Below are 18,757 nucleotides of genomic sequence, written 5' to 3' on the forward strand. Positions count from 1 at the left end.
GGACGACTCCGAACGACTCCGAATCCGGACGACACCAGACGACTCAGGATGACTTCGGAAGGCTCAGAACGACTCAGGACGACTCAGGACGACTTCGGACGGCTCTAGACGACTCCAGACGACTCTGGACGATTATCATCATCATCATCACCTTCCGGAATCGGTTCCGAAATTATCGGAGCCGGATTGGAGTCGACTCTGGAATTTTGCCAACCTTACCCAACCAACCTTACCCATCACTAAAAAGAACACGCGGCACAGAGAATACATGGTAACGGAAAAGGAGTTTCTAACTTATTGCGTTGTACTCTCGTGCTGTGGCTCTATGCTTTCTACCCCTACAGTTTTATGTTAGCATCCGACGCAATTTTTGCCTATCCCTTTGGACAAAACGATAACAGCATTATTATAACCTCCCGTCCACATGTTTCTGGAGAATGTGTGTGTGTGTGTATGTGAGTGTGGTCGTCCCTTTGAAGGAACGAAAATAAATTGCGCGTTTTGCGCTACTCTCCGTGACACGACCGTGCTCTGTTGTGGCACGCTTGAGTTCTGCGAGTGAGTTATGCTACACGTGCACCCCCTTACTTATACGCCTCATCCTTACCATACCCACAGCCCATTGTTTGGCCTGTATGTATTGCGTCTTCTGCCAACTGTCGTTGCATAGATTCTGATCAACTGGGTGCTGGGAAAGTGCGCATTGGTAAATGAGACTCGCCGTTGCGTAGGCTTCGGCGAAAAGGGCCTGTTACGTGCGTATCTTCCACCCCGGATCTAACCATTAGTCACGTTTGATTTGACGTGCAATGCAAATTAGTGCAGGCTGATGTACACACAGACCTCATGCCCTTGTTCTTGTTAGCAGTGGGTTTTGCGCTAGCTTCTTTTATTTATGGCAATAGGTTCTTCGGAGCTCAGAAATGCCAATTTTGAAGCCTAAATTCATTCCTTACGCGAGTTCTGCAACTCCAGATAGATCGATGGAGATCTATACAAAGAGATAGCCATTAGAACGTATCAAGCTGCCAACCGCATCATGTACGCGTTGTTTTGCCACATTTGTTTCTCCCATCAAATTCCCCCATTCCCGCCGGTCAGATGTTTAATGTTATGATTCCAGACCCGCGGAGATCGGTTTCGTGCGCGATCGGAACACACCCTGCAGCAGCCGCCAGCCCGCCTGGTCATAAAATGTTTTCCCACAACAACAAAAAATGAGCATTTGCGCCCGTGCTGGTATGCTGCTGGTGGTGCGCACATGGAAAGCGACCCCTCCAACATTTCTTTTCTCGCTCGCGCGTGTGTGTGCGTATGTCCCAGAGTGTGCATGACTCGAGCAGTAAGTCACACATTTTCCATCCAGCCCCTTTCCGGACGTGCGTTACACATTTTCGAACCCATATCATGGGGGTGTTGATTACAGTTTCGGAAAATTCTCACCACAATAGGCAGCAGCAGCACGGCACAAAGGCACAAATGGAAAGGGGATCGCTTTACGAGCCGACGCCGTTACGGGACGCGAAACCAGATACGCGCTGGAAGGGTGCACGAAAAGGACACGAACACTCGCTGTGCGTTGAAGGCGAAGCCGGAAAACCCCGACGCACTTTTTTCGCTAGCGTGCTCATGCATAAACATTTCCAAGCGCGCCTGGAGACGCTCCTGCTTGCGCTCTCTCACCCACACGACACCAGCCTGTTTTTCCGGACACCAGTGTTGGCAGATCCGTCGTCGTCGTCGCACACAGGTCGGAAAATCACAAATTTCCACCTCAAGAAGTTTGCACCGCCACAAACTGTGTGCGCGCGCCCCGCCAAATCTCCCGGCTCGCCCTTTTTTCTCTCCTTCTCTCTCTCTCTCTCTCGATCTTTTTCTCTCTCCTGTAATCCTGCTCGCTTTTTCCAAAACACACGCGCAATCGCGTGCGTATTTTCAGGTGTTTTCCCTTTTTCGCCTTTTTCCTTTTTCTCTATTGCACTGGTTCAGACCTTGGCACAAACAACAGCCGCCGCACCCCATCGTTTCCCCTTCTGTGCTCTACTCTATTGCGCTGCATCAGTTTCTTCTCTCGTTTTCACGCTCACTCGCTCGCTTGCGCTCTGCTTCCCGTTCGTTCGCTCGCTCCCTCTCTCTCTCTCTCTCTCTCTCTCTCTCTCTCTCTCTCTCTCTCTCTCTCTCTCTCTCTCTCTCCCTCTCGCTCGGGTCGGCAGCCGTCAGCGTGTCTCGTTGTCGTTTCGTTGTGTTGGGGTGTTTTTTTTTTCGGCTCCGGAATTCGATGCACTTGCGGGCCCCGTCCACCGGGGGTTCGCCGTAACGCGCCACCACGACGGACCGCTCAGTAACGCTAGTGCCCGTTGACGCGCGTGACACGGAACGGTTTCTCGGAGCTCGGCCGCCAGTCGCCAGAGGCACCAGCGGCGCCCGAGTGTGCAGTGTGTCTGTTGTTTGTGTGAAATTGTGTACGCGGGTCGTGCTCGTCGTGCTTCTCTGCAGCAGTAGGGAGGGCCTACCAGTCGTGCAAAAACACCGCCGTCTTCGCTCGTTTACGTGCCTTAGCGGGGCTTTGCCGTGGTTTTCGTCCTCCCGGTCCCCACGGTGCGTGTGTGTGTGTGTGTGTGTGTGTGAGTGTTCCGGCCGGCCCCGTGGGTGGTCCCGTATGGCCCGCAATCAACGCCTCGATCAAACTTTACTCAAGCGAAGAATCAAGCCCGAAGCGAATCACGGGAACACTGCCCCAAGTTCAGGTATTGAGTGAATGTGAAGGATACCATTGAGGATTTGGGCGATTTAGCACTCTGTGAAGTTGTAGCGAGACAGGAAGGCACAATGTGATCTGTATATAGTTACAACGTTATACATACATCCATACATACATACATACATATATACACAAAAAAACATACATACACACACACGTACATACATACATACATACATACACACACACACACACACATACATACATACATACATACATACATAAATACATACATACATACATACATACATACATACATACATACATACATACATACATACATACATATACATATACATATATATTTATTTATATAAATTCATATATGCTATATAGTTAGTATACTATATATATGTTTGTTGTGTGTATGTCTGAGCAACAGAGAGAGAGATATATAGATAGGGAGTGAAAAAGAGAGAAAGAGAGAGGTGTGAGAAGGATAGGACTAGATAAATCAGGAAACTAAATCACAGTAGGAAGCCTCCAAATTTCAAGTTTTTCGAAGAGTTATCTCCAGGTTCTGTGGTTTTACAACAACTTCCTCATAAAAGCATTCCTAGTTGCTTCACAATTACGTATTGTTGCTATTGTATTGAAGAATTTCACAAAACTGCTGTTGAAAACTACTGTTGATGGACTCAGGCTTGCGCTCTATCCCCAGTTTCACTAAAGTACACAATTTCTGGGGGGGGAGGTAAGGGCGAGAGCAAAATTTGTTTTGGTCTCTGATTTTCCGGCACAACTTCCCTGGGAGATGGCCTGGGAAATTCGGTCCTCCCAGCATCTTTTGCACATCACGGGGGCATTGTATTCGCGCACTCTCACTCGTACACTCACTCACTCTCTCTCACTCGCTGCGTTCATCTCCACCACTTGTGATGTGGTGGAATTTTGTTTTCCCGTCCCGTCGCTTGCTACACGACCCTGTATACCCTGGAACCAAGCCTGGAATTCTTCCTGAGAGTGACTCCGAATGCTGACAAAACTGTAAATTCATTGCAAAAAAAGGCTGAGGGACGCTGAGGGTTTAGGAACGGTTTAGAGGCCCCAAGTACTACCAGACATTGAAGTAATAGCGTTCGCGTTGGCACTGAACCACCGGAAAGTGGCAGGATATTGTACTTTAATAGCACGGTAGGAGTAGTTTGTGTGAGAGGCATAAAAAAAAGCAGATACATCCCTCCCAGATAGACCGTAATAGACTTTTACATCGGCAAATTGCTGGGGGAGTAGGCGGACAGAAAAAAGGGCAAGCAATTTCTCTTCCTCGCAAGCGGCGCTATGGCTCCCACCTCATAATTGATTTCATTTACCCAAGCATCCTTATTTCCCACACGCAGAGAGCGAGGCGAACGCACGGCACCCAGTGTATCTAGCCTGTGCGCGCTAGAAAGTGAGAGTGAATTGTCTACAGCACAAACCCCAACGCCCAACGCCCACCCGAATGCAGCAAATGTTACGCTAGCAACGTCAAACCGCGCGCGCGTGTGTGTGTGCGTCCGGTACGCCTGGAGGGATAGGTGTAGACGCGCAAAAAAAAAATAAAAGAAGCGCACCTAGGACACCGTAAGGAAGATGGACAGCTCGCCGGACCTGTCACTCAAGCTGCGGCGCGGCTCGAGCGATTCGCGCGAATCGTTCTACATGGACTTTGCCCAGGGCATCGACTCCGACATCGAGGACGTGGTGACGATGGCATCCGGTGGTGCCGGAGGCCTTCCTTCCCCTTGCACGCTCCCGCCTGCCGCCCCGCTGGTGGCGGAAGTGGTGACGATACAGCCGGCCGGGTCGGCCGTCCCCAGCCAGACCGGCGTCATTCTCGAGGAGGAAGATGCTCTCATCGAGGAGGAGGAGGAAGAGGAGGAGGAGGAAGAAGAAGAAGAAGAGGAGCAGGAGAAGAACAAGCGGGAAAACGGGGAGCAGCCCCAACCGGCCACGGCTGTAGACGAGGAGCAGCTGGGGGAGCAGGACGCGGGCGACAGTGGAGAGTACGAGCTGCCACCACCGATGTCCTCCTTTCCTTCGCCCATCCACAGTCCGGCCAGTTTGCTGCCGCCCCTGTCCGTGCTCAACATCGACATTGAAAGGTAGGTAACAGCGTGTACAGGTCCCCCGGTTCCCCCAGGGGGCAGCGAGGATTATACGAACCGGATTTATATGAAGACAATTGCTCTCAATTGCACTAAATGTGTGGTGACAATTTAGCGATCCCTGGTTTCGCAATGCGACGTCGTCGCATCATCGCATCGCATGATGCCATTGCACCGGGGCAGGCATTGTCCGCTTTGCTGCTATTGGCCGATTCTTATTACATTGGAACTGCATCTTTGTATGTAAAATTTGACGTCCCCAAAATATACAACATTGGTGTGGATGATATTGTTGCGGGAGCCTGCATTCTGAGACGACTTTGACTCCAAAAACCCCACGCAACTCTGCTAAATGTTCAGAATTTAACACAGGACCTACTGGAATTGTGTTGAGAGTGATGGCACCATAGCTTAATGCAAAAGCTTGCCGACCATTATGAAGGTGAAGCACATTCTAGGAATGCACCTGCATCCTGCCAGACGCAAACTAATACCGCACGCGGATGAGTTCGCCCAAAGGCATTAAAACTTTTAATTGGCTTAAAACTGAAAACCCGTGGCTGTGCCAGAACGAACATAATGGACAGTAACAAAAACACAGAAAAAGAATCTCTGGTAATGGAATAGCTAGTGTGCGAGTGGTGTCCATTAGTGGGATAAGGTTCCGTGCTTTTGCACATGCACATTTTGTTCAATATGACGCCCACACGATGGGAGTATCGGGGCGACGCCCCGTGCATGCAACAGGTTAGCACCCTTGTACGCACCTCTGCTTGAAGCAAACAGGGGAAAAAAAAACAACCAAAAACCGTACGATTAATCGCTTTAAATTGTACGTCCGCAGTCCGCTTCGACTGGACGTCCGTCCAGCGCGTCACTAGATATTGCGCCGAGCATTAGGTAATTGCAGTGAAACTGAATCTGCTCTACCAACCGCACCTGCCGACGGTGGAAAGTGTTTACTCTCGCTAATTGATTCCTTGCGGCCAGATATCCATCTCGCACCGTGGCTTGGGAAATAAATGTGGCCAACTCCGCCGCGGTGACGTATTGTTGTGCCTGTACCGGTACCGATGGAGATATTGCGTAACGAGTGCCAGAGACACTGTCAGTAGTGTTCTCAACTACTCGCATCCGGATCATGCCCGATTGGTTGATTCCCATCGTATCAGAGGACCGTAAAGGGAAGAGAGAGAGAGGAAGTAGCAGATGTGGTCACACAGCTCCGGCCCAGATCACCATATGGTGTCACGCCAAATCTCGACATCTAGCCCTGCTGCCCCCAGCGCTGGATTGGCTGGCGGGATGATTTGATAGAATAATTGCCGCTGATAGCGCAGCAGGTGATAGAGAGCAAAACCTGATCCATCTGGCAGCGGGCAGTGCATGTGGACACAAGTGAAACCAACTGTTACCGTTGATTTATGCTGTGCAGCAGTACAGCGCGAATTGAATGTCAGCGTAACTGATTTTGGGCGCCATTAAGCGCTGGTGCACATGAATTGAGAGCGCGTTACCCAAACATCTTAATTCCGCCAGCTTTCCGAGGATATTGGATGCCGAGGACACGCGGCTAAGCGTGGTATGCTAAGCGGGAGATTACCAAGTGTTTATGCTCGCTGCTCGAGGCAGAGCAGTCCTTGGCAGATACTCTGACAAATAAAAATTAATTCATGCAGCCTCTTGGGGTGAAGAAGCGTCCGACCATTTCCTGTTCACTTGTGGCGATGCTCCTTGAGCTTCGTTTTCGGACCTTCGCTTACTGGTTGTATTGGAGTGCTGTCTCTCTCTCTCTCTCTCTCTCTCTCTCTCTCTCGCTCTCTATCTCTCTCACACACACTCTTGCTATATCTATAGCTTGCTGTTAAAACCGAGAGGACACTGCCCTTTAATGCTAATCGTAATGGGACATCATTAGTGCTGTGCCATTACACCGCTGAGCTTGTCGAATTTGCGTCTTTGAAGACCGTGCACCAAGGACTGTCAATCGCCAATTGGTAGCGTCCGGTGATAGTCGTGTGTCGAACTAGTGCCTTGTCGTTGTCGTCGTCGGTGGTTTTGGAAGATAGTCTGGAAAGAAAGATGCTCCAGCTGGTGCAGCTTAGCAGCTGTACTCGAACCAAACCAGCAGTTCCGCCCCACCGGTACACTGCAGCCCATCTGCAACGACGTCTAGCGATAACTAACAGCCGCTCTTTCGTCCTACTTGCAGGGATGCTGGTCTGTCGCTGCAACCCATCATGCCATCGCCCTCGGTGTCCCAGAACGCGATCGTTTCGCCGGAAACGTTCAGCACCCACACCTCGCCCGCACCTTCCCTGCACAAACTGCACACTGGGCGGCCGACCAGCCCACGGCATCCAGCCACCCCGCCGCTAGTGCATCCGCCGGCCGTACTGACGGCCGGCGCGGACTATCCTTCCCTGTCCTCGGTCCACCAGGAGCACGGTACCACCGATGGGGACGGTTCGCGCAACGGCTCCTCGTTGGGCATGCAAAGCAAAACCCAGCTCGGGTCGTCCTCCACCTCCTCCTCCACCGCGATCCAGTCCCGCCCACTCCACACACCTACTGCAAGTGCCAAAGCGATCGATATGGTAGCGGCGGGGTGCCCACCTCCAGCAGCCACCTCGGCACTGCTCGTTACGCTGCCGCTCGCCGGGCCAGTGTCGGGGGCGGGGGGCGAGTCGGTGCTCTCCGCAAGCAACCGGTCACCCCATCAACTCTCCCAGCAGTCGCTCGCGACGCCGGGCAGTGGAGCCGCCAGCCAGACCACCACCACGCATCAGCACTTGTCCGTACTGTACCACTCCCACCATCATCATCTCCATCCGATACTGACGACGAATCGGCGTCCGTCGCGCCTGCCCGAACCGGTCTACTATCCCACGCCGCGCGAAGTGAAACCGTAAGTAGTAACGTGATTGATTCAAGAAACAAAACGAAAGCTGTTCTGATTCAGACTGTCAGGTAGAGTACCCGCAGGTTGCAGCCACTCTCGCCATGTGTTAGTAGAATAAATCCGTGTTCATTTGTATACTACTTACACACAAGATCATTTACTGCCTTAATGATCTTGCACTACGACTTAAATGATCTGGCTACAAGTTACTAATTTATACAATGAAGTCTCTATGACGATGTAGCCTGTTGAAGATAATCTGTTTATTCTTAAATATAAAAAATATAAATATAAATATAAACAACTTGATAGCCCAGTCATGTACCAAACATTTTTTGTCTCTTTTTTTGAAAGACTTCCTAAGGCGAAAATCCTAAATACTCCAAGATCAAGAATTGATCTTTTTTTGAAAGACTTCCTAAGGCGAAAATCCTAAATACTCCAAGATCAAGAATTACATGGCAGTTCACAAAAATATCTCAATTTGGTGCTCAAAGAAAGTCATATGCAACAACTTGATGTCTTGAATACTCCATAGCAACAGTTTGATTTAATTCCCCTAGCACGCATATCTTTCTTAGCTGTAGGACCTTGGTATTGTAGGGCCTTGGCAAGACTTCACAGTATTTGAACAATTGGAATGCTTGGACAGTTACTTTAGTTATCAGATCCAAAACTGATGCCAATGTAAGACAGCAGACGGTACACTCGCACGATTTAACGCAGTGAGTCGTCAGTTCAAGCATCATATGGACCGCCCCCCCCCCCCCCCGCCCTTAGCAAGGACTAACAAACGGGCTGCGTGGTACTCAATAAGTCTCGAAAGCCTGTGTCGGCTGGCATGACCACGTAGTTCGTTACACCAATAAGCAGAAGACAGTAGGACCTAATGTTCCATATGATGTTCTGGGCTTTCTAGATGCATCTTCATATCAACATAGCGGAACGATCCAAAGACATTCCATCTAGAACGAAACAAGTATAGCTGAAGATAGTACCAATCAAACTACCCATAAGAATTGCCCGTAGGCGTTTGAGTCATTTGTTAGAGCTATATCTGTTTGCCTATTGCGCGAACATTAGTAGCTATACTCGGATGCATCTTACACATTCTTGCCTCTATTTCTTCACATTATCCAGCGGTGAAGCCCTCGCGACGACCCTGTCGGCCCTGTATGGTAAGCTGCTCGTGGTGATGGGTATCGCATTCCCGATGGCGGAAGTTATCTCCACCTACATTCCACCTTCCTTCTATGAGGTGAGGCCCTTTCGCCGTTGCTTTTTTTTAGCTGATAACTCTCCTTTGCGGAATACATTGCCTGATTCTGTGTGTTTCCAGGGCTTCTATTTATACCTGTACATCGGCAGCATGGTGTTCCTGCTCTTCATGTACACAACACTGCTCTGGGGAAAGCCTAAAATGCCACCCGTCTCACCGATCAAGAGTAAGTATCGCTTAGCCCTCACCACTCTTCGATAGCAATGTCTGGGACATGAACACAATTCCCGATTTCCTTGTTTTGGCCCGCCCCCTCCCCCCAGAGCAAACGCTTGCCAGCACGAAGAAGGTAATGCACCGTACCAGCACGACCTGCTCGACGGACAGCGGCGAACAGTCGGACAGTGAGGACGAAACCATCAGCTCCAGCCCGAAGGTGCCGGTGCAGGCGCGCCGGATGTCACTGTCGGCCGGTGCCGCCTCACGGTTGCAGCACTTTGGCAGCTTCTATCTGCGCATGGGTGCGGTCGGTAAGCAGTCCAAGCCCGCCTTATTTGGTGCACACATCATCTCCATCACCTGTTAGATCAGCTAGCCCCAAACACCTTGCTTTGTTTGTTTTTTTTTTTTTTGGCGTCCATTTTCACAGCGTTCGGCATCGGCAGCATGATCTACTCCGGATTGGAATTCGGGCAATACTTTGAGCTGGAGCGCAACACCAAGTGCCACAACGTGCTGCTCGCACTGACGCCGGCCACCCGGATGGCCTTCATCTTCATACAGATGTATTTTATTTTTCTAAACAACGAGGTAAGCGGTTTATTTTGAGCGCTGCTGCTTCTACCGCCAATCAATCGGCGGTGCGGTGTTCTTCACTTCGCCGGTCGTAAATAATCGTCCCTGTGTTTCCATTTCGGCTATCCAACAGCAAATCAAGGTGTACCGGCACAAGATCGTGGCGCGGTTCGGGCTGATGCACATGATCGGCACCAACCTGTCCGTTTGGTTCTCAGTGCTGATACAGGAGACGAAGCACGAGATCTTGACGTTCTACAATCCGGAAAACCGCACGTTGCGCATTTCCCACCGGCTGGGTGAGTGCCTGCCACGCAGGGCTTTGGGATCTAGGCACACCAATTCGCTAACCCTCGATCCGCACCATCTTTTACAGGCAACAAGATGATGCCCCACCCGGTGGAAACCGTCGCCCATCTGCGGGTGGCCCGCGGGCTCAAGGGCCCGCACAACATCTTCGAGTGCCGGCGGTCGAACATCATCGGCACGCTGGTGCAGGACGCGTCCCCGTTTCTGTTTCCCTGCACCATCGAGTACTCGCTGATCTGTGCCGCCATCCTGTACGTGATGTGGCGCAGCATCAGCCGGCCGCAGAACGAGCAGCCGCAGCGCCAGGAAAGCCTGCACCCGCTCAAACGCTCCCCCCACCACTACTCGGTCGACTGTGCCGGCGCTCACAAGGGCCTGTTCATCGGCATCCTCATCCTGGTGCTGACCATCATCTCGCTCATCCTGTTCTTCGTGCTGATTTCGCGCCCCGAGTTCGTCAGCCTCGCCGTGACGGAGGTGAACATCTGCGAGCTGACGCTGTACGGCACGACGACGGCCGCCACGCTGATCGGCATGTTTCAGGTGCGCCACATGCAGTACGACGCGTTCCGCAGCTTCAGCCTGGACGACATCCTGCTCGTCGGGGGCCAGACCGGCTCGTTCCTTTACAGCACGTTCACCGTGATCGGGGGCCACTTTACGATGCGGCGCGACACGGTGCTGGTGCTGATCACGGCCCTCGCCTCGCTGGTCGAGACCGCCTGCCAGACGATGTTCATACTGGACGCGAGCCGCCGGTCCGCCGCCACCCAGGAGCACATCCGCAAGAAGCCGGGCCGCGAGATCGTCACCTTTCTGCTGGTGAGCAATCTGGCGATGTGGGCGATCAACACGCTCGAGAAGAGCCGGGCCGAGTCGCACCCGATCCAGCTGCACTTTTACGGGCTGTGGGCGTGGACGATCATCACGCACGTGTCGATGCCGCTCGCGATCTTCTACCGGTTCCACAGCACCGTCTGCCTGTGCGAGATCTGGAAGCGGGCGTACAAGATGAAGCCGGCGTACATGTAGGGTCGCTCGAGCGCCTGGCCCTGCCCGGCACGCGTGCCGCGGCTCTGCGCCAGGCGTCCGGACGGCCCGCCCGGTGGCGGGGAGCCGGCAGCCGGGCCCGGTGCTGAGGTGCCGCCGTCCACCACGGCCAAGGTGCGGCTGGAGCAGCCCGCCCCGATCGATCTGCACGCGTACCTACGCGCCTAGAGCAGCAGCAGCGGCCAAAACAGACCATCCGGAGGGGGTGACTCGATTTTACAAGCAGCCATTGCATTACATTCAATCGTGCATTTTGTAATCCGCTTACTTCATACTCACGCGTAATGGGGAGGGTTTTTTTCCTCGCGAATAATTAAACAAAAAACATAACTAGGACCATGCTGAAACGTGGCGATCATTGTGCAGCGCTGCACAAGCACAATCTTTTTTAAAGCCCACGCACCTCAGCAGGACTTTGCTTTGCTATTTTAATGCATTTGAACGATCAGCGCTTGGAGCTCGGTCGTTGCTCTGAACAAGGATTGAAAGGAGGACAGTGACGCGGAGTACGCACACAGTGTACTGCCGACATACTAGAGCACACACCCCACCGATGTTTCTTCAAAGACAAAAAGCAACGAACAAATAGCAACCAACCAAAGTACGTGTGTCGAACCGCGTGCCCTAACGTGCCATCGATCGAGACCAGTTTTTTGAAGTTCAGCAAGTTGAACGCTCAGGAAGAGAGTGGTTTTATAGTGCCATTTTTTAGAGACATTTTTTCCACACCACACACACACCCACACCCACATACAACATTTTGGAAGGAGCATTTTTTATACTAGCGACGAATAGTTGGGGCGGGAATTTTTGGAAAACACCCTAATGGGTCATTTTGGGGAATCGGGTCTATGCCGAGAAGCGTTCATACCTTCTCATCTCGAACTTTTGATTTGTGTGTGTGTGTGTGTGTGTGTGTGTGTGTGTCTGTTGGAAGAGCTATTAAACGGAAGAAGGTGTATGTTGAAACAAAAACATTAACAAAAAAACTAACAAAGAAAACATATTCAACCAAAAACTCAAACAAAAACTACCACGTCACATCCATGCTCTAAAGCCGTCTATATAAATGTATTTGTAGTGCCAAACGAAATCGCATATTGTCCAACACGTAACACAGAAAGCGCGTACTCAAACTCAGTGTCAAAACAACAACAACAACAACCACAACAAAATCAAAAAAGCAAATCGTGAGAAATAATCAACTATATTATACATTTAAAAAAAACGATTAAAGTATCCGTGCGTCCGTGGATGTATTATTATGTAAGCGCGGTGTAACTATGGTAACTTCCAGCCAAGGCGATACAGATTTTGCGCGAGGACGTTTTTTACTAAATAATAAGAGCGTAACGACACGAAAACAACTTTTTACCGTTTTTTTATTTATACACAAAATCAAGGTATTTACATAGGTCAGGTTTTACAAGATTAAATTGTTGCGATAGAAAGAGAGAGAGAGAGAGAGAGAGAGAGAGAGAAAGCGAGAAGGAGGGAGAGAAATTGTTTTTGATTTTTAGTGGTTTTTTAGTGTTTTCTTTTACTCTGCGCTTAGCCGTAAGCGACGAACCGTAGTACCAACAGTAGCGGTAGGAAAATTAAATGCCACCATCCGCCGGCGATTAATAATCGATTGCAAATTTCTCTCCAACAATAAAATTTAAAATAAAAAAAAAAACGAATACGGCCACAGTAGCACCGATCGCAAATCGACCGGTTAGTTGCGTGTTCCCGCGACAGTAGCTTAGGAATAGGCTGGCAACTAAACGAGACGGTGCACGATTTTAGTCGCGTGTTTCGTGTATGGACGTGTTATAGTGCAAAATCGACGTAAAAAAAGATATAGCTACACACACACATGTGTCGTCTCCGCGCTGACTCGGAAAATGCTGACATTTTTGCGAGCTGAGATCATCGTGAGGGAAAACCCGCTCCCCGTCTCGGGGGGGGGGGGGGCAGATGATCGTGTCTTCGTTCTGGTCGGAGCGTTCGCGTGGATTATTAGATCATATTCCTTCTTTAGGTTCTATTTCTCGAGCAAGATTGAAAGGAAAAGTGCAATCCTTTGTGTTGCTAGTGGTGCGTAGCTGTAGTCGGATTGTAAACCAACAAAGAAAAAAAAACAAAAAAAAAACAAAAATCGCCACGAAAACCAAACGCTTATTTAAGTACGTGTAGAGAGAGAGAGAGCATTCTGATCAAAGTACATAATCTCTTCTCGCGCTGCATGCAAACATCGTGTCCGGTACGCGTGTCTCTTCTACTAGCCATTTTTTAAACACTATTACTCGTTGTCACAACACGGTCTACCCTCCAGACTGGGGCCGTCCTTACTGCTGTTTACACTCTTCTTTTGCTCGTTTGCTGCTAAACCGGCAACCCCGTATCTAGCCGTCGTACTGTTCTGCTCCATATCGCTCATGCTATTCTATCTGTCATAACGTCATTTTACCCGATGTTTGTATACCAAACCTATCCTGACAACAGCAACAACAACAAAACAAGCTAAAATCAAAGACTCTACCGTGTAGCTGGTAAGATTAACGTGTAAGAAACCCTGGAAAGATGTTAACGTGTTTTATTGGTTGCGTTTTTGAGTCTGGAAAATTTATTGCAATTCCCGATCCCTCGCAGGAGAAGGGTAGGAAGTTTTATTGGTGAAGGATAGAGAGCGGGAAGGGGGGGGGGGGATATGCGGTGGGATTGGAGTTGCTGTATTTGTGGATTGGTTAGATCGTTCCGTTTGATTGACCAGCTGTTCGTTAGATATTCGCGTTTTGGTTTTCCATTTGCGGGATGATGGAAATCACTAAGTTGTGCCAATTATTGTACATGTAAACAAATTCACACACACACACACATACACAAACACACATACACACACAGATACACAGTGTAATGTAAAGTTGAGTTTGCTTGGGGAAAGAAATTGCGCGGCAGTCAGTCAGAATTGGGCGTTTCGTGTGGGGTGGGTCAATTAGGCTTCAATGTTCTTTTATATCTATGTACTGCGTATGTTATTGGGCTTATCTTAAGAAGAAGAAGAAAAAAAACCGGGGGACAAACGAAAATACGAACGATGCGATGTTCTGTAGAAAATATTACCGAATCAAAAACCAAAAGATCAACACACACAAAAAACGCTGAAGAAGTTATTAAAAATCGTAATACACTCCAATTCAACGTCGACCATTTGGATTTACAAATAAACTGAACAAAAAAAACTTATCGTAATGAAAATGAGCGCAGTGGTACATTGTTGAAGAGATATTCATGCTATCCGACATCTGTTCATGGCAAGGCTCCCTCGCTATTCAGCCTTCCGTTCGTACGCCCCAGTGAGGTGAAGGGTCTTTTTATCGAATCTCGAAAACCTGCAGAAGTGATCAGGCATCAGGCACAAGTAGCCGCAGCTCAATGTGCGATTGTTCTGCTTCGAGCATCATTAAATCCTCTCTCCCTCTCTTTCTCTCGAAACTAGGTACAGCGAAACGGTAAGGTGTGTACGTGCAGCCGTACCGTATCTGGGACAACGCTAGGCACTCCCGCGCTACCCCGGGGCGATGCGATGTAATGCGCCGGCGTTAAAATATCCTTCGTGCTTGCTGCGAGTATGATTTTCGATCCTTCGCACAGCCTCTCGCTGAGAATGAGTGTCCAGAGTGTCCAGCATCCGCCATGTTTGGTGCGAGGAATGCAGGAATTTGGGTTCGCTGAGCGATTAGCCTTCCAAACCTGGCAGAGCGAAGTGTCTCTTGCCTCCGACAAAAGTGCTCTGGGTAGCTCTGGTCCATTTCCCAGTCGTACTGCCGGACTGTTCGCTTCAAACCGGGTCAAACAGGAAACTGAGTTTTGGGGTAAGTCCCTCTTCCACATCTTTCTTTCTGTCTCTCTATCTCTCTCTCTCTCTCTCTCTCTCTCTCATTCATTCTTTCTATATCTCTTACTTTCTTTGTCTTACTCTCTCTCTCTGTCTCTTCAAATACCTGCTCTCCGGGAGGGATTCGGCACTGAGTGCACTCTCATGTCCGTGTTCCAGCGGGGTGTTTCTCCAACCTGTTTACCGTGTTGCGACATTACCGCCCGATTTCTCGACTTCCGCCAGAATTGAGGTCATATGATGCCCGTGCCGCAATCGAGGGATCCTGTCCTAAAGCCGCCCGAGACACCCGACACACCGAGCAGGACGCACATCGCGGCGTCCTCGGTAATGTCGGGCGATATCAGTATGTGCGGCGATGTTGATGCGCTGTTGCATCGGGTTCGCTCACGTGGTAGGATAGGCAAACCCCATTCGCATCTCGGGCACCGGTAGTCAAACCTACCCCAAACGCATACGCAGGATACCGATTGCGCCTGCTAGTGTGTCGGGTCTTTGCGCCTTTGCCAGTGATAAAACCGGGGCCATCGAAACAGATGTGTTCCAGTGCATTAGTACATTAGTGGACAGTGCGTAGCTAGACAATCTCTTAGCGTAAGACTTGGTAGGCGTAGTTCAATAAACGTAGCTAGCCTGACTCTCCCACGACTCATCTTAGGCGGAGGAGAAGGAGCAAGTTTACTGTGCTCCATTTCGTACGGGCTCCGATACCAGTACCAGTTAGTGCGTTATCTATTTTACTGTACCTTGTTATTATAAATTGAGAAAGCACAAATCAAAAATCCGCCCTAGGATGCAAAACATCTCCATCCCTTGACTGTGTTTTTTTACATCTATATACACCGTCGCGCACCTATCGTTCATCAATCAGTGGAGCAAAGTACCAGCAAATACAGCAATCCAGCATCCGTAAGTCAACCAGTGATACTGCCGAGTGTGCGACTCTATCGATGAATACTCTTTCCGCTACCTACTGCCACTGTCCCTATCTTTCTACATCTGTCGCTACAACATCTCTAAGCTGTAACCGATAAACAACCACTCTGTCAACCAATAACAAACGCAAAAGAGCACTTCCGCACTTCAAAGTGGAAGCACCGATTGGTATCGGTGTGCGTTGCCGTATTGTTGTGTTGTGGAGTCGCTTGCGCACTGGAGCAGTTCGGGCACTGGCACGGCGATCCTTGGTCTATCGGTCTTCCCCGCAGCGTGGCTTGCCTGTGGATGCTCCCGTATCCCAGAGCTCATCCATCGCTGCGCTGCGTTCTCTGCTCGTCTTGCCGGGTGGGTGTATGTGTGTCTATTTTTATCACGTATCGATGCTGCACGCAACGACCGACCTGCACACAGGGGATCTTGGGAGGGAAAGCAAACGAAACCAAAAACGAAACAAACAAACGAAACGAAACGAAACAAACCATAGAAACAAACGTCTCCTCTGTCCATTGCAGTACGCTCTTCGTATCATAGGCATACGGAGTATCGTTATTACAATCCATAGATGTCTGCCATTGACATCTCGACTCATACACACGTGCTGGTGTAGCACGATCGTGTACGAAGGGCCACCAGGGCCAGGAGGGAGCAGAAGGCAGAATGGGTTGGTAGGAGCAGCCAATTTCTGCACAGCAATGTGAAATCTCTTCCGCCGCCGCCCCTTCCTCGGAGACCAGGGTGGCCCGATCTGCCGTCGTTCAGCCGATCAGTTGTGTTTGGTAACTCCGCCGACGCAGTAGCTCGGCCCTGCGCTAGAGTAGTGCCCTGTTGCTCCTTCTCCGGTCGTTCGGAAAATACGCGCGGAAATTGGTTGGTGTGTGGAAAGAGGTGGAAAGAGTTGCAGTTGCGTGTGTGACAAGGGACGGCACTCGGCCTCTGGTTTGCAGTGTAGAGGTAGGGTGAAGGTTGTTGGAAGCCAACAGGTGCAAAGTGTCCATCGTGCATGCAGTGTTGAAGATCACACTTTTTTTTTGGTAAGAAGTTGTTGCATCAAAGAAGGTAGGTAAAGCTAAGAAGCGGCTAAGGTTGAGAGGAAAAACAATAACTAGTTAATGTTAAGTAGGCAACGCATATATAACGCAATATTGGTGTACATCGATGTTTATGGAAATTAACATAACATACTTTAAGACGTTGAAGTAAGCAAACGTGTATTATTTATTTTACGGCACGTTTCGTTTCAAGATGTTATTGCTGTTTTCATTGAGACTGGCCTCGAATGGCCATGATACTACAAATTATTGCCTATATTTACAATTAAGATAAACAAACTCCAACCCCATTTACCCCCGTGCTAGGCAGTAGGGCGACGGTAAACCTATCCCGGTAATTACTAAATGATGAAGGACACGCAAATAATAATATTTAGATTCTCTTTCCTTTCCATCTCTATCGCACCAACTGTTCCTTTCTCCTTATTTCACTCTCCATCTATCACTTGCTCACTCTCTATCCCTTGCTTTACCTTCCTTGCTGCAATAGGGGGGATGTGCAATAATTGTATCATGCAAACTGGACCACATTTACGATGCTCCGTTCTGTGTGAATTTTGTGATCGTGCCTGCCAAAACATTCAACGAAACGTGCGAATGAGATCGTAACACAGTATGGGAGGAAAATTGGTTCGTGGGGCAAACGAAGGCATACGTTTATTTACTACTTCCTGTACGCAGTTACTACACTTGTAGTAATAATCGCGTAACAATACGTACATTTCAGAAGTTCTCAACAAAATTAGTGAAATCTACATCAAAGTGCACATTTTAGCAACAGTAAATATACAACCGTTTGTGAACACGATTATCGCCATGTAGTTACGCCCAATCTAGCCAATGTAGTAACTCCCTTCGATGCCAACTGTTGCGTTTAGTGGACGTGCTGCTTAGGGAAGAAGTTAGTTTATTACCCATCGTCATAAAGGTGTGTCCACTCTTCACTGTTTGTTTGTTTATGTAAATCGTTTTTTTCTCTGTCCTTTTATTGTACACATGGCGGACAAAGGATTTTACAATGGAGGATTTCCCAAGGTTTTTTGGTATATTCCTGACATTTTTCCGATGCTTCTCACAATTTTATTTGGGTTTTTTTTCTACGATTTATTGGGCGTATCCCAGCTTTTTTGATTCAATTGTATTGATATCCAATCTGAAGATACCAATAAATTGTTAAGAATGATTCAATATATGGAAATATATGGGATATGATGAGTAAATCGCGAGACCCAACAAATCACGGAAACCAACCAATAAACCGTGGCAAACCCTGTAAAGTTAAATAATACTTATTTATATTTATTTTATAATTAATTTCATTCCTTAACTATGAGCCCCAATCTAAACCTTACTTTCATAAACACTTTAACCGATGTTAAATACTCACTAAACAATTTGAACTTTGAAGAGTAACGATCAAATCACTTGCTTAATGACTGTCAACTTGCTTAATGATACTAATAAAGGGGCCCTTCACGATTTTAGTTAGTTTTTTGTATGGAGTTTGACAGTTGGAGGCTGAAATCATGTAAACACTTCATACAAAACTACATACAAAACTAGCCTGCAATTTTCAGTCTAGATTATTCTAGCCTCAAAGCTAGAATTAGATTCGAGTACCTCCTCGAAAACACGGTATTGTTTACATTTATCCCAAGGTGCATTAAGGCCTTTTTAGACGGAGGAAAATACTGTCATTTCTCGATTGGCATTTATCTGTCAAGCTAAGCCTTTGACACAAAAATGCCTCTCGTACGTGTAAT

At 48.8% G+C, this 18,757-nt stretch overlaps 2 protein-coding genes across 7 annotated transcripts in view; both read left to right on the forward strand.

Annotated features, from left to right (window-relative positions):
* Positions 1-2,254: 2,254 nt before the first annotated feature.
* LOC1272289 (proton channel OtopLc) lies at positions 2,255-14,366 on the forward strand. Of its 3 annotated transcripts, none has more exons than XM_061661983.1 (9): positions 2,255-2,747; positions 4,080-4,848; positions 7,064-7,759; positions 8,894-9,011; positions 9,093-9,198; positions 9,296-9,502; positions 9,622-9,782; positions 9,901-10,066; positions 10,144-14,366. In XM_061661983.1, exons 2-9 carry the CDS (start codon positions 4,337-4,339, stop codon positions 11,106-11,108), a joined length of 2,931 nt encoding a protein of 976 aa, XP_061517967.1. In that variant the 5' UTR covers positions 2,255-2,747; positions 4,080-4,336; the 3' UTR covers positions 11,109-14,366. The 3 variants fall into 3 exon arrangements, with proteins under 3 accessions (XP_061517967.1, XP_061517956.1, XP_061517978.1); XM_061661972.1 differs by having other exon boundaries at positions 4,102-4,848; XM_061661994.1 differs by having other exon boundaries at positions 2,255-2,598; positions 4,104-4,848.
* A 701-nt stretch (positions 14,367-15,067) lies between these two features.
* Positions 15,068-18,757, forward strand: part of LOC1272290 (proton channel OtopLc) — a 38,812-nt gene continuing 35,122 nt past the window's right edge. The window contains exon 1 of one of the 4 annotated variants that reach the window (XM_061661891.1): positions 15,068-15,915. The gene's annotated coding sequence lies outside the window, so the exon portion shown is untranslated. Of the gene's footprint in view, positions 15,916-16,712; positions 17,002-18,757 lie in introns of those variants that run through there. The other 3 variants (XM_061661901.1, XM_061661885.1, XM_061661923.1) reach the window with 3 other exon arrangements.

The sequence above is a fragment of the Anopheles gambiae genome, chromosome X, assembly GCF_943734735.2.
Source record: "Anopheles gambiae chromosome X, idAnoGambNW_F1_1, whole genome shotgun sequence".
Lineage (NCBI taxonomy): Eukaryota > Metazoa > Arthropoda > Insecta > Diptera > Culicidae > Anopheles > Anopheles gambiae.